At 38.7% G+C, this 16,806-nt stretch overlaps 1 protein-coding gene across 4 annotated transcripts in view; it reads right to left on the bottom strand.

The window, feature by feature from the left end:
- Esyt2 (extended synaptotagmin-like protein 2) overlaps nt 1–16,806 on the bottom strand; it is a 297,125-nt gene that overhangs the window by 18,990 nt on the left and 261,329 nt on the right. For all 4 annotated transcript variants that reach the window (XM_067136116.2, XM_068225186.1, XM_068225187.1 and 1 more), the window contains one exon: nt 4,006–4,149. In XM_067136116.2, the coding sequence (XP_066992217.2) occupies nt 4,006–4,149 (144 nt within the window). The remainder of the gene's footprint in view (nt 1–4,005; nt 4,150–16,806) is intronic.

The following is a 16,806-nucleotide window of genomic DNA, read 5'->3' as shown; positions in this document are numbered from 1 at the left end:
CTATCTTCCAATTTTGCTAATAACTTAACCTCCCCTTCCACATTTCCTCCCTTATTTTTCCTTCTCGTTACCATAGCCCTCTCACCTTCTAACTCCATTCCTTCTTTTCTTAACATATTTAATCGCTCTCTTCCCTCTTTTTCTGCCGTACCTTTATTCCTCTTACCTCACAAGTCTTTTAGACTTGTACTTCTCCCTTTGTTCATAATTTCTCTCCCTTTCGACTCGCCCCTTGCACCCCCACCTTTGTTGTTCACTTGTCCACTGCACTCTTCATTTGAAGTTTCTTGAGACTCTCCCTCAACCATCACCGTCTGACTCTTCGTTTCCAGTCCTGCACTGCACTGTCCACTTCCCCCTGGGTTGAGCTCATTTCTTACCTCAGTTGGTTCTACCACTCACGCTGCATCCTTCCTTTCATCTTGCCTTGTCATCAAGTCCTCCTCCATCTTTGAATTTTTGTCCATTGCTTGCGGTTTTGACACTGGCCATACTCAAACCATCTTCCATTTGAAACCACTAGCTGTTGTCCCTTTATGTGGGCCTTCAACCCTTGGTGTCTGGCCCTCCCTATATGCCTCTTTGAAGTTTTCCGATTCTCACTCCCTTCTCTGCCCATATCTCTCTTTACCTAAATTTTTTGTCCTTGTAAATTGCTTGTGTTCCTTATCACTATGTCAACCATTAAGAATGATAGTAACTTCACTCTGATTGGTCTACGCTCTTTCGCTTTACCCACCCTTTCCGCATCATCTATGTCCATTTCACTGAAATTTATTTTCATCTGTTCTGGATGACCTCGACCACTTTGTAAATTACAAGTCATCACTCTCATTTTTGGTCCGTATTGAAAATAGCGATCTAACTTAGTTTACAAAAGGAGTACATTTATTGTTCAACCTATTCAATACAATCAGTACCACATTATGTGGTTAATTAGACATAGAAAATCTGAATATTATGGGGACATGTTTTGCCCTTCTTATTAGGCATCATCAGCCATATTAATTTAATCTTAAAACAAACATTGTTAAAAGGACAATGACATTTATAATTTGTAAAAATTGAACTTTGATTTGTTATGATATTAACTTTATAAAATAGTGGTTATAAAATATGATATTGGGACATACAACACCTGCTAAAATTATTGTAAACTAATTTAAAATCTTGTCTAAAAGATAATTTGTATCGATATAAAGTTCTAAAAACGGCACATGTCTGGTACTGAAGTGGATCCTCTTCATTATAAAAGTCAGCATATATTCGCTGCGGCAGTTGCCAATGTAAACTTGAGGGTGAATTTGTTAATATTTTGCGTTCCAACATTTAAAAAATTGGTTAAGAGAAAAGGCGAATGTTATGATGTTATCCTCAGTAAGTTGATTGGTCTAAAATATTATCTGATATAACCACTGCAAACAGACGTTAGTGTGCTGGTTGAAGCTGCTGTGAGAAGAGTTTATTTAGAGTATTTGAAGGTTATGTTTGATTTTCACGTGAAAATGTAGTCCTTCTAGAAGATGTAGAACATCAATGAATAGAGTGTGGTTATATCAAATGCTGTATGTATATCTATCTTAATGTATTAGTTTATATATTTATAATGTAATCAATCCATGTCCAACACTATAATAAACTGTTGATATAATGAACACTAACTGCACTTTACTAGAGATATCCGGTACGCAAGACCAGGATGTTTTTATCTATCTGTGCATTGCTGCTGAACAATTCACCCCAACTAGACAAAGCAGAGCACTTGGAGGAGCGAAGGTACTGTGCGGGAGAGCAGCCTTGACCAAATAGGTTAACCACTGTAGAAATATCAAATTTACTTTTGGTCTCACGGACTGATGTCTCCATTAAAGTGTTAACAAACAGTAACTATGATAAGAGAAAGAGCACTTCCACCAGTGTGTCCAACAATCAGCCCATGGGCTGAATTTCATAATTTTGTTACTCAAACTGATTGGGTATTACTTCACAGTAATCAAATTACAGAAGGTTTTTTAACATTGCAATGTATAGAAATATCAAGGGAAAAGTTTGAATTTGTCCCGTGAGGTAGGTCATACACAACACTCTATGTTCACGGCAGTAAATTAACAAGAAAGTAAGGAAAAATTAACTGGAACACAATAAGTGAATAAAGAGAACAAGGTGGAAGCGAACCCAGAGTAATATCATCAACACAAAACTAAACAAGAACAACATACTTACCAAAAATAAGGCCAAGAAAACCCACCCGGAACTAGGAGAAAGAAAACTGTACCTGGTACCAACTAGTTAATTTAAGAAGAACAACACATTTATAGGAGAATTTAAAACAAAAGATTTATTTAGTGAGTTAATCTTTTAGAAGGTTAAAGAAGGAAATACTCAACGCAGGAGAAATTAAAAATGTATACATTAATTTGATTTAAGATATCAAATAAATATATTTTAAAACTTAGGGTGATCAACCGCAGAAAATAAATGAAAACACTAAATTATTAAATAAGTGAGGCCTCATCATACCAGCAAAAGTTAGTTTGACACTAGTATCAGATCACACTGAATCCATTTTAAAGTCTTCCTAATCCACCGAGCTCTCACCAAGGGAATAAAACAGGAAGTGGAGAAAAATTAACACGACACAAGGTACCCCGAAGAAACAAAAGGATAACCGAAATTAAAAATTAAATCGCTTAAACCCGAGCATAAGGTCACCCAAGAGAAGAGAAATCAATCAGAATAAAGCATAATCACATCAATACCAAAACCGTTGGCATGGTAACCAACAAACGCCATGTATCAAGCATGGTAACGGGTGACCACGTATACTAGTCTTATCAGAATCAAGGGAACGAAAGGAAAAACAAAGAACAAGGAACACAAACCAAAAAACTAACTGAAACACAGCATAATAAAATAATAACTGTCCACTTGGTTAGAACTCAACTGGATAAATAGACTCGCTTAGCATGTTTTGATAAGGTAGCTAAATTGATACTTTACAAGCTTTACCCACGCTTTACCACATGAGCGTAAGGTATTCAAATTAGATTACTTCTTAAATTATTTTACACATATCACCCGAATAAAGGTTTCAATGATTTCTTTCAAAATAATAATAAAATCCAAATTTCTTTTAAAAGGCCGAGATCTTCCATTCAATTAAGAGTCCACCATTACTACACGACGGGTACTGAAATTAATTGAAGCTGAAGAGAATTAGATTCGTAGAATTGCAGAAAATCTTTACTGAATTAGGAAGGCGTCAAGACACCATTTTTAAAAAACTTACATTCAGGATGATGAAGCGATGCAATGATTAAACTAAAAATACCAACTAGAGCAGCTCCCGCGTTGATTAAAGACCCAAGATCATAAGAAGGGCCAAGGGAGAGGCCCTTTTTACATTTTTCTTCAAGTCACATCCATAACAAGAGGCAGAATGCGCTCCCACCAGACAGGCAAGAACCGTGCGTCCATCTCAGTTCACAACTCACGCCAGACTCATCCTCAATAATCGGAGATTAGCCTTTTCTTCTGGAAGCGAGCTCTCATTGGTTAGTGGGCGGAGCATCGTAGGACGAAAGCTCAGGTAGAGAGCGCCTCATACAAGGTTCATTTCTTCCCGCAGTTTCAAGGAATCACCGCGAGAGCGCAGATCAATGCATATATTTAGTAAATAAATTCTCAAACAGTACCAAACCGAAAAGAAGGTAATTCCACCAGACAGAGATAATTTGTTACCAATTTCCACGGGGATTAACCCAGCTCCAAAAACGTTAGGAGAGAGAAGACGAATAAATTTGACACCTCGGTGTCAAATTATTCACAATTTCAAATTAAAAAACATTTGAATTAATCAAGTTCAACTATTACTGAGAAACAAGATAAGCCATTGGAATTCCCCATAAATTCCTAGCCTAGGCCATCTACCCCAGCTCCTGGTGACAACCACGTCTTCCCGCACCTAGTCTCGATAAATTACAAGCGAACAGCAGTAATACAGACCTGTCCCATGATGGGGCTCTGAGAAGACAGCCAGCTCTTCTTGGTGACCACAGATACCTCCAGTTGGCTAGTGTTCAGTTCAGCCTGGGATATTACATACTCAAACCTCTCATCGTACACTGGGTTGCAGTTGTCCTTTATGACCTGCGAACAAAGCAATGTTTTCACAACCGAGAATAATACCTCTGCAGGGTTTATACCCCAATGAAATAATACAGTTTCCCTGGCGCAAAACACCATGTCTAGTACACACTTAGTTCTAGGAACAAGAACATTATTTTAATGCATGTTCAACATAAAGGATCTTCCAGTACAGTAACACAATGTGGCCACACTACTTAAAATGGAGTCATTTGCCTCGGAGAGCACGATTTAGGCTCGCAGAAAAATAAACACAATTCCATCAATTTTTTTGCTATATACACTAAAACAATGATGATTTGTTTTTAAGGGAGGAGGGGGAAAATGACGACAGATGTGGAAAAACAATAAATGCAGGCAACGTAAAATATACGGAGAAAGCAAAATAATAAAATACGGGTATTGTATTTGGACATTTTTCATTATGTAAATATATTATTATTATTATTATTATTATTATTATTATAAAAACAACAATAATGGTGTGTGGCTTCCGGAGCCAGGTGCAGTCTTTTGAGTTTTCGCGTCATGGGCGATCTACGCGCAGATGAAAATGCAGCCCTACCTAAGATGAATTCTAATGTTTAACTTGGCAAACAAACAACCCCCAACCCCAAACCGCTGGAATTAACCAAGGAAAGTTAAAATCCTCGACCCGATCGAGACCCCTTAAACCAAAGGCCAACACGCACTAACCATTTAGCTCATACTACAAAAGAAGTACGCGAACCTTTTCGTGATACCTGGGCCCCCTAGTGCTGAAGTGGTACACCTTGGTTATCTTCGAGAGTCGTTCTGGCACCATTTGAAACACTTATGCGTCGCCATGAGACACCTGGTGTACACTTTACATACTAGTACTGTTGTTGTTTACACAGGAAAGCCAAACTATAGAATTCATGCCAGGAACAAGATTTGCATCGAGATGTTATATAATGTGTGTGTGACACAGTTGTTGGCTTAAGACAATAAAGGTTTAGAAAATTCACATCGATTGATCATATTATGAATTCAATTCAGATTTCATTTCCATACAGTTGGCAATATAACAGGAACCGGGAGAGCTCCCTCCTTACTCCTCACCCCCCATAACACCAAGCATCACGAAAAGGTTCGCATACTGTAGACATAACGGTATCAAAATATTGCAACATGATATAGGTCTAGAGGATGAAAATAAAAAGCGTGACTTTTACGCCGTTTCGTTTCAATTGTCTTCACATATTTCATAATAGCGCCTTTGCTGGAGAGATGTAGTGTTTACAGTGCACTATGTCTTCTGGTATGGGCTACATCAAATTTGTTACTTTCATTGACCTGTCTCAGTCTCATCCTTGACTTTGACAATATGAACGTGACTGAGGTATGAGTGATGCTAGTAATACCATTGCTTATACAGCCAGTCCCTGTTGTGAATGGTGTGAAAATATCGCTCACAGGGTCGGTTGGTGCATGCATTTCAGTGGGCTTGGCAGACTGATATGTAATAGCAATGGCTGGCTCGGTGAGGAAAGCAATGGGAAACTACCTCACTCCTCATTTCCCTAGTACGCCTCTTCAGTGATGCCTAGGCTATTTATGACAGGTGTTGGTGGAGCTGCAGAGGATCAAACCAGCCTTCGGGCTGAATACCCAACATACATTTCATAATAACTGAAAACCTTCAAGTTCAGTTCTCTTATTGCAAAGTAAGGATATACGTGGATATTACAGCGATAACCTGTATTTAGGAAAAGATTCCGTAGACCCTTCGCAAACAATAGGTTAGATCAACACAGCGCAGCTCGTCTCGAATGATGTCACAGCAGCCTTATATTAGGCAGAGGGCAACAAAGCGGTCAACAGGCCTCTAGCATCCCACACACTCCACAAGGTACGACGCGATTAATCTCCCTGTGACTAATTAAATCGTATCTGGTGCACTGCGCGATTTTCTCAGCCAGCCTATACCAACACAGAAAATGGTGGCAAATTTGAGTTTTATACTGTATACATTTTAATTCTTGTAATTGTAGGGGTTGGTCAGTGGGTCGAGGAGAAGCGTTGGCACCATGAGGCTTATAGTGAGGTTGTGCGTGAATAACCTGCACACAGCATTCCAACTTACAAGATCCTTGTTCAAGAATCGCTCGTACATTCTCGCCTAACAGGTTGCCGCTATTATATGCTAAGAGTATTGAGCAGTCCCTCTAAATTCAGAAAACTTTTGCGTATATTTTTCTTACGTACGATCGATCAATGAGGGAAAATTGTGGCCGAGGACTAATAATTTTTGATGATCGATGCGAGAAAATGATAGTTCAAGGAACAATACATGTGGGGAAATTTAACAATGGTTTATGTGGAACATTTTTGGGACCAAATAAATTGAAAGATGAATACGGGAAAACAACAGTTCCGGGAATGATGCATCAAGGTTCTACTGTAATTATAAAATTTTATGTACATATTCTATAAAAAACCAGTCTATCACACAAAAACTGTCGACAAAAGTCGGCACTAATACCAATATAATGGTCCGTTATTGGACATTATAAATTTTCCAGCTAACTCATTCTTGGTTGCCTGCGTTTCGCCCTCATGTGCTAAGTTGGGCTTGTCAGTTGGGACTTAGCACACCTCACAAGACGCAAGGCTAGAGCATATCGTGGAGGCCACTGCATAGGCTACTTGAAGCCACCAGCAGTGCCAATGCACTATGAGAGCTATGTCTCATTTCCAAAAATTGACGCTTGCCTGGCCATTAGATGATATAGATGTTGATTCCCATAGGAAACTTAAAATATTTGTCCTGAATGAGTAAATTTATAATACCAATAATAATAATAATAATAATAATAATAATAATAATAATAATAACAATAATAATAATAATAATAATAAGCGCACGTGCTTATAAAGCTTATCCCTACGTGACAATACCAATCATTAATGAAAGATAATGGTATCTTTTGGTACAAAAAGGAAATCAGACACACTAACTGAATTGATAACATGACTACCTTCCATGCTGATAATAGTAAGAGCAGAGTGTTATTCATGGTCTACCTTCTAGTATAGATATAATTATGCAAATGCCTGTACACTTCAAATTTTCACCTCATATTTCGCCTTTGTTAGTGTGAACATAAAGCGAAAACAGCTCTTATATCAGCCCAATATTTCTCCATTCTGAGGGATCCTGCCTTCCTTTTTTCAAATAAAAACACCCTTCCATTAGACCTTACACTGATCTTGGTCTGATGTGTGTATCTTGAAGTATCTTATTTTGTGTGTTTTGTTCTTAAGATTTGAAGTTCTTTCATGTGTGTATGTTCAGTCCTCATCCCTAAGGCTGGTTGCATCCTTAGCAGCTCCACCATTAGCTGTCATAGATGGCCTAGGCATACCTGAGGAGGTGTACCAGTGAGGAGTGAGATAGTTTCCCGCTGCTTTCCTCACCGAGCCAGACGTTGCTATTACACAGTCTGCCAAGCCCACAGAAATGAATGCACCAACAGACCCTATAAGCAACATTTTCACACCATTCATAGTAGGATGTACTTGACTGGTGTTAAAATGGGAAGGGCAGAGTGTGGGGTTGGGCTGTTCATCAGGAATACCATGCATGCAACATAGTTTCTGTTAGGCACATAAATGTGCGAATGATGTGGGTAGATCTGGCAGTTGGAGGAATTAGGACGAGAACTGTCTCAGTGTATTTACTATGTAAGGGTGCAGATGAGGATGAAGTTGAAAAGTTTTATGAAGCATTGGGTGACATAGTCAGGGTCAACAGCAAGGATAGGATAGTGCTAGTGGGCAATTTCAATGCGAGAGTTGGAAATAGAACTGAAGGATACGAAAGGGTGATTGGTAAATGTGGGGAAGATATGAAGCTAATGGGAATGGTAAACATTTGCTGGACTTCTGTGCTAGCATGGGTTTAGCAGTTACGAATACTTTCTTATCTCCAGGACAAGGAAATTAGACAGAAGTACATGGATATGATTAGTGAGAAGTTACGAACAGTGGACAGTAAGCAGGTTCAGGATACAGAAAGAGAATGGGTGGCATACAACGATGCTGTAGTAGAAAGAGCAAGGGAATGCCTAGTAACAACTGTGTGTAAAAGATGGGAAAAAGCAAACATCTTGGTGGAATGATGAAGTGAGAGCAGCTTCTAAACGTAAAAGGAAGGCTTATAAGAAATGGCTCCAAACAAGGGCTGATGCAGGCAGGGAACTGTACGTAGATGATAGAAAAAGAACAAAACAGAGTTGTTGAATCCAAAAAGAAGTCATGGGAAGATTTTGGTAATAACCTGGAAAGGCTAGGCCAAGCAGCAGGGAAACCTTCTGGACATTAATGAAGAATCTTAGGAAGGGAGGGAAAAAAGAAATAAACAGTGTTTTGAGTAATACAGGGGAACTCAAAATAGATCCCAGGGAATCGCTAGACAGGTGGAGGGGATATTATGAAAATCTTCTCAACGTAAAAGGGAATCTTCCCGGCGATGTCGCTAACAACCAAGCTCATGGGAAGGAGGAAAATGATGTTGGTGAAATTAAGCTTGAGGAAGTGGAAAGGATGGTAAATAAACACCACTGTCATAAAGCAGCATGAATAGATGAAATCAGGCCTGAAATGGTGAAGTATAGTGGGAAGGCAGGGCTTCATAGAGTAGTAAGATTAGCATGGAGTGTTGGTAAGGTACCTTCAGATTGGACAAAAGCAGTAATTGCACCTATCTATAAGCAAGGGAACAGGAAGGATTGCAACAACTCTATGATTAGTATACCAGGCAAAGTATTCACTGGCATCTTGGAAGTGAGGGTGCGATCAGTGGTTGAGAGGAAGTTGGATAAAAACCAGTGTGGTTTTAGACCACCGAGGGGCTGTTAGGATCAATTTTCAGTATGCACCAGGTAACTGAAAAATGTTACGAAAGGAATAGACAGTTGTGTTTATGTTTCGTAGATCTAGAGAAAGCATATAGCAGGGTACTGAAGGAAAAGATGTTCACCATAGTGGAGGACTATGGAATTAAGGGTAGATTCTTAAAGTCAATCAAAGGCATTTATGTTGACAATTGGGCTGCAGTGAGAATTGATGGTAGAATTAGTTCTTGATTCAGGGTACTTACAGGGGTTAGACAAGGCTGTAATCTTTCACCTTTGCTGTTTGTAGCTTACATGGGTCATCTGCTGAAAGGTATAAAGTGGCAGGGAGGGATTCAGGCAGGTGGAAATGTAGTAAGCAGTCTGGCCTATACTGATGACTTGGTCTTAATGGCAGATTGTGCTGAAAACATTCAGTCTAATATCTTGCAACTTGAAAATAGGTGCAATGAGTATGGTATGAAAATTAGCCTTTTGAAAACTAAACTGATGTCAGTAAGTAAGAAATTCAAAATTGAGTGCCAGATTGGTGATACAAAGCTGGAACAGGTACATAGTTTTAAGTATTTAGGTTGTGTGTTCTCCCAGGATGGTAATATAGTGAGATTGAATCAAGATGTAGTAAAGCTAATGCAGTGAGCTCACAGTTGTGATCAATAGTGTTTTGTAAGAAGGAAGTCAGCTCCCAGACGAAACTATCTTTACATCGGTCTGTTTTCAGACCAACTTTGCTTTATGGGAGTGAAAGCTGGATGGACTCACGATATCTTATTCAGAAGTTATAAATAATGGACATGAAAGTACGGGAATAATTGCTGGTACAAACACTTGGGAACAATGGCAGGAGGGTACTCGGAATGAGGAGATAAAGGCTAAGTTAGGAATGAACTCGATGAAGCTGTATGCATTAACCAGCTTTGGTAGTGGAGTCATGCGAGGGGAGTGGAGGAGGATAGGTTACCTAGGAGAATAACGGACTCTGTTATGGAGGGTAAGAAAGTAGAGGGAGATCAAGACGACAATGGTTAGACTCAGTTTCTAACGATTTAAAGATAAGAGGTATAGAACTAAATGAGGCCACAGCACTAGTTGCAAATTGAGGATTGTGGCAACGTTTAGTAAATTCACTTAGGCTTGCAGACTGAATGCTGAAAGCCATAATGTTCTATAATGATAATGTATGTAATGAATGTCTGTACAGTAAAACCTCGTTAATTCAAATTTGTTGGGACAAAAAAATTGGACTTCGAATTACGTGATTTCGAATTAACCGCCAATTCGTAATTCAGAAGTGCCAACCCTTGCCGCATTGCAAAATATTCTAAGGCTTGTTACTGCATGCATTTAACCTTGATTCACAGTTTAAACCTTTCAAATGCCATGAAGAAAACTATTTCCAAAATGTATCCAAGAAGGTGCATTTACAGTATTCAAATAATGCACTTGCATAACTCACCGACAAACATAACCTCACGCAACGAAAGAAAAAAGAACACGATTCAAAGACGAGGAGAATTCTATGTTGGCTCCTATGTGCAAGTGCTTTATTCATTGGATTACAGTACTGTATGCATTTTAGATGCCTTGTACTTACACAGAAAGTACCCGAATCATGAGTTCAGCCCATGGGCCAGTATTCCACACAGACGCCTAACGACTGTCGTTTATTTACTCGCTCGCGGCCTTCTCGGAAAGGATGGTCTGCAGCAGTGCTCAGTGCTGCCAACCTCTGTATTTAGGAACTATGCTTCGATTGTTCCCCATTCTTGCCGTGCAGACGGTTAGGATTAGGATAGAATCTGGACAAGACAATTGGTCTGGACGGTTAGGATTCTTGCCGTGGACGAGACCCTTGGTCTGGATGGTTAGAAGCCGCGAAGCAGCCCTAGGCCCCTAGTATCGTATACGGTTAGGATTCTTGCCGTGGACAAGACGATTGGTCTGGACGGTTAGGATTCTTGCCAAAGACAAGACCATTAGTCTGGACGATTAGAAGCCGCGAAGCGGCCCTAGGCCCCTAGTTTTGTATACGGTTAGGGTAGGATCTAGACAAGGCAATTGGTCTGGACGGTTAGGATTCTTGCCGTGGGCAAGACCATTGGTCTGGACGGTTAGAAGCCGCAAAGCGGCTCTAGGCCCTTAGTTTCGTGAGTTGCGCTTTTATTGTGCTGCAGTTGGTAACGGACTATGATCAACATTCTTAACGGGAAGGAGATCATGTACCGCTTTACACTGGCCAACAGGAACACAAGTAGCTACTTCAGAAATGAAAATGGCGTTTAATAATCTTAATTAGGTTATGAAAGTAAATGTGCTTCTTGGGGCAGGATGGTGGGTTCCTGGACATCGCAATGAACACATCTCTCCTCTGAGACACTCTCCAAGTAAGATTGCACTAATTCCACTTACTTGTAACATTACAAATATGATGGCCCACAGGCTGAACTAATACCCGATCTGAGTACACCTCCTGTATTGAAAACATCATGTAAATAGGGACTCAGTTCGGATTGAATCTCAAAATCGATACAGTAAAACCTGGGATCGTATCACACTCGGTACGAATTGAGTTCCATGTAAATGTGGATCGTACTGAGATCATACTGAAAACGACTGTGCACACACTCCATGTTTGTTCTGATGAAATCATCATCATCATCAAAATTCTGTCAAAATAACCTATTTAACAAAATCACAATAACCTTCTGTTGGGGGTAAAACTGGAATGTGCGTTCCATCTATTGCACCAATTACATTTGGAATACCACACGTTCTAAGAGGCGATATCGATTTTACTACAATTCTGCATCGTTCGTATACGTCAATGTTGCCCGGCGAATTCAATACAATACTCAAATAGCCTCCTACATGTAAATGGGGATTGTATTCAATATGGTAAGTGTACTCAAATCGATCTCAAACCTATGTAAACGTACTGTACGACTATCCTTGAACGATTTCCAGCATGGCACTTCTCTCGTACTTCAGAAAGTAAACACTTGTTGTGACAAAAAGTATTCTAAGACCCATTAATGCATGCAATCGCTTTGATTCACAGTTTAAACCTTTCAAATGCCATGGAAAAAACTATTTCCGAAATGTATCCAACAAGGTACATTTACAATGAAATAATGCATTTGGATGAATCCCTGACAAACATAACCTCACACAACGAAAGAAAAAAAGACAAGGATAAATTAAGCTGGTTCCCCTGTGCAAATGCATTATTTTTTGGATTACTGTACTGTTTGCATTTTTAGATGCCTGGTACTTGCAAAGAAAGTGCCCGACACCCTTAAAACATTGTGGCTTATTGGACATTCCTATGACGAGGGGATAAAGTTTCTTACTTCGGTGTGCACTGCACAGTACACAGTACAATGACCCCCCACCCTTGTACGATTCCTCAGCTGGCACTTTCTCCTCTAAAACCATAAGACAGTTTGAGCTGGGCATTAAAAGAAAGCAATGCAGTTTCATTGGCAATGACAATATTGTTCGGTGCCTACGAATTGTTAATAAGAGCCATGCTTTTTCTTCAGCTGTCGGTATCACCAGTGTTCGCGGACTCTGTTTTTCCGCACACTGCCTACTGTATGATATTACGGTGATCCTTAAAATGTTGAATACAAAAGAATTCCGATTTCATTCAACTTAGCAATTATGAAGCACACTGTAGACACACCGAAGTGGGTGTAAGTGCGGAAGGCTACGCCTCCACGTTCCGGAACACGCGTTTTATCATGACGTGGATAAATTTTGAATTTAAATTACTCTGTAACATACTATTGTTTTAGAATTTAAAGGCAGTTTCGAATTAAAAGTCTGAATTTCGGTAATGGGGCCAACATTGTACTTTGAATGACGAATTATCTGTATTTTGAAATAAACAATTTAAATAATATGCATAACCGTATCTCATGTTTCCGGGAATGAGAGCTTCTTCGAATTAGGAGGGATTTTGAATTAACCGATTTCGAATTATTGAGGTTCTACGGTATGTATGTATGTATGTATGTATGTATGTATGTATGTATGTAATAGCAGGGACTGGTTGCATAAGGAATGGCATTACTAGCATTGCTCATACCTCAGTCACTTTCATATTGTCAGAGCCAAGTAGAAGACAGCGACAGATCAATGAAAGTAACAAAATTGTTCTAGCCCATACCAAAAGACATAGTTAACTGTAAACACCAGCAAAGGCATCATCTTTAATTTCAGTGATCCACTTAATCTTGGTCTTGCTGTTCCATAATTTTTCAATTATTCTTCTGCTAATTCTCGTGTCAGATGTTCTGATAAGATGTCCAAAGAATGATAAATTTTTCCTTAATCATTCAATTTCCTCATAAACTGTTTTATTTGATGCTATTCTCCATTGTCCATCACTTGATATTGTTTATTTTTGCATGTTTGAATTTTTATTCTTTCAGTTTTAAGTATTTTGTCTATTTCAGCTTATTAGTAGTTTTAAAAATGGTTTCACTAGCATAAGTTATTTCTGGCTGTGTGACTTTTTTGCTGCTATCTGTAAGCTTTTTCTGTTGTATGTTTCTTGGCAATATAATTTGTTTTTTTTCAATTAATTTATTCTATTATGCCAAGCTGGTTTCACATTGATATTGTAAGTTATTATTTATCCTAAATACTTAAATTTACCAACAATTTTAATTTCATGTCCATCAATTATTTTAATTACCAGTGCGGGATTAGAAAACATGATTTCAGTTTATTCAAAGGATATTAAGACCCATTTTTTCATACTACTTCTAGTAGAGTTTAATTTAGCGCTTAGTTTCCCGAATAATGGTGGACAATAGAGCAAGGTCATCAGCAAATCCTAAACAGTTTAAATTTAAGAATTTAAAAATTTAGTTTGGAGCTTCCAGTTTGTGTGATGTTATTTCAGGTGTACTACTGCCTCATTATATATTCTAATGCACAATTAAATAATAAAGGTGATAACAAGTCATTATTTCTTCTTCTTCTTCTTCTTCTTCTTCTTCTTCTTCTTTGGTGTATGTTGAATCAATCATTTCTCTGTGTGTTGTTCTTTTCTTAGTGCCCAGTATTTCATCATTCTTTCTGATCTTTGTTTCCTCTCATCTTCTGAAATAATAGGTTTGGCTTCTAATGTAGATTTGTCTTGGAACCTTATATTTTTGTCTTCAGTTATTACTTTAGCTGTTCGATCGAATAGTGAACTTTGTGTAATTTTTAATTCTATTAGGTCTTCCTCAGTTTCTTTAAACCCGTTGGGTTTTGTTTTGTGGTTACGCAAGAAGTCAAAGATTTGTTTGGTTAATCTATTAGAGTTCATTCTGAGAAGGCTGTAAAAAATGAATCCTCCTTTTTCACGTATTGTAGAATCTGAGTTTTTTTTTCAATTTTCTTGTAGAGTGTTCTTGTTTTGGATGTGTCATGTGTATTATCTTATTATCCTGAAATTTTGGTCCTATGATTTTTCTTAAAATTTTCCTCTGCTGTTGAAACTATTACGGCGGCCGGAGGCGGAGTTATAGCGAGCAGAGAATGACTGATTAATGTTAGCCATTACTGATGTTTCAATGCATTCTTCGGTACAGAAATCACCATAATTATTAACCTGGTAATACTCTTCATGCAAGTGGGAATAATAATAATAATAATAATAATAATAATAATAATAATAATAATAATAATAATAACAACAACAATAATAATAACAACAATAACAACAACAACAACAATAACAACAACAAAAAAGCAACATTACGCCAGGGTGTAATAATACCTTAATAATTAGTAGAACTTTGAAAATCAAAACAATACATGCTATCCTCAATAGAATTGTATTCTACAACAGTAAAAACAACAAAACACATCACACAATTGGTTGCAGTACAGTACAGTACAGTAAAGGCATGTAAGTGAGAGATATAGGCTACTCCACAGACACAAAGCATAACACATTAAAAATACTCATAAGAAAATGTGTGAAAAGCATTCACTTGGGAAGATTCTCAATCACTCTCGGTGTCATGTTAGATTCCTGGGACTCAGACTCAGAATCTTGAAGACTGACGATAAATGGTTCCATTATGCTGTCCACTGGAATCTCCCTTGCAAAATCCTCCACCTCTAATTTCTCTGTGTGTGTGCAACACAGTTACTCCACACCTCTGTTGAAATGCTGACTATGGTCTCGTGAGTGAGCTTCTCAACATCAGCGATCTTAAAAGTCTTGTTCTTATCTGCTATGTATGCCTTTACCTGACCCCATACCATTTCATTTGGATTGTTGGATTGTACTGGCAATGGTAGGGTGGCAGTCTGATAAACCTATGACCTATTTCTGTGGCGATGGAATCCAATTCCCACTTTACAAACCTGGGTTTGTGTGCTTTCAAAATCTGTAACAGTTCTGCTCGGGTTTGTGAATTTCTGACAGGAATTTTATTCGTAGTCAACCAAGATACGATGTCTGCCTTTCATGTGCTATTGTTTGGTGCTTTATCTAATTGAATCGAATGAATGCTTGCATTGTCCATAACAACTACTGAATGCGGTGGGATATTAGGAAGTAACTGTTCTAGGAACCATTTTTTAAACAATGTGGAATTCATGTCCAAATGATAATCAGTGGAACTGTTTTTCGATTTGGAGCGAAAAATGAATTTGTATTGCGGTACAAATCCTGTGGACACTGATCCTACATGACACGATAAGCCGAGCCCCCTTACCCACAGGAACCTTAAGTCCTCCAGTCCCATCACTCATTATCCAGCATGCCTTCCTTGTGCGATTCTGGTGTACGAAAGTCTCGTCTAAATAAAATATAGTTGAGTTACCCTCCTGCCTTACATCATGAATGGTCCTTAGAAATACTGTTCTAGCTGCAGCAATATCACTGCGTTCCATTAACATCTTACATCCATCATTATATTTTTTATATTTGAAACCTATACTTCTTAAAACTCAAAGGAGAGAAGACTTGCTACCACTGAAACCCATTGCTTCTTTCATTTTCTTAAGAAGTTTCAATGATGTTTGAAATTGCCCAACGGCGTAAATGTCAAAAATTGTACGGCGCAACAAGTTTTTGTCAAAGTCATCTAAATTTGTTACCGATTTCTGGCAGCGAGGATTTTTTTCTGGTGAACGTAAACTTACAGTCCTGGTCGATTAAAAGGATGACTTTGCTTCGCTTACAATCCTTTGTACTGTACATCGCACGTTGCTGCTGTTAGTTCCTGCGATGTGGCACCATTGCCCCAAGCATCTTCTGCCTCATCCCTCGCTCGTTCCTTAACGTTCTTAAAGTACTGGTGCGCTTTGATCACTACTTCTCGCGCTTGCTTATGCAAGACCTGTAGTTTACTTCCTACCTCTGCTTCCATGACAATCACAATCACAAACACAATCTAGATAATTACTTTTACACTTGAAAACTTGCAATTAGTCAGTATGCTCTCACCACACCTTACTAGCTCACCTGGCAAAGTTTCACTGATTGTGATTGGCGCGAGTTGGAGAGGCATGGTGCTTTGATGTCACTGTGTTCTGTGCACCGCCTTCCTGGCTTTCCATCTGGTCTTTGAAATTCATGTTTACTTTTTCTGCTGCATATAATGCCTCTGGTTTAATAATTGTTTTCTTCTTTCTTTTCCTACTGCTTTTTCCCTACACCTGAGCGGTCGCGGGTGCAAACTTCGTCAAACATGCGAACTTTGCCCTCTTTTACGGCCGGATGCCCTTCCTGACGCCAGCCCTATATGGGGGGATGTAATCACTATCA

This window comes from Anabrus simplex, chromosome 1 (genome assembly GCF_040414725.1).
Source record: "Anabrus simplex isolate iqAnaSimp1 chromosome 1, ASM4041472v1, whole genome shotgun sequence".
NCBI lineage: Eukaryota > Metazoa > Arthropoda > Insecta > Orthoptera > Tettigoniidae > Anabrus > Anabrus simplex.
This window is presented reverse-complemented; position numbering and strand designations above follow the sequence as displayed.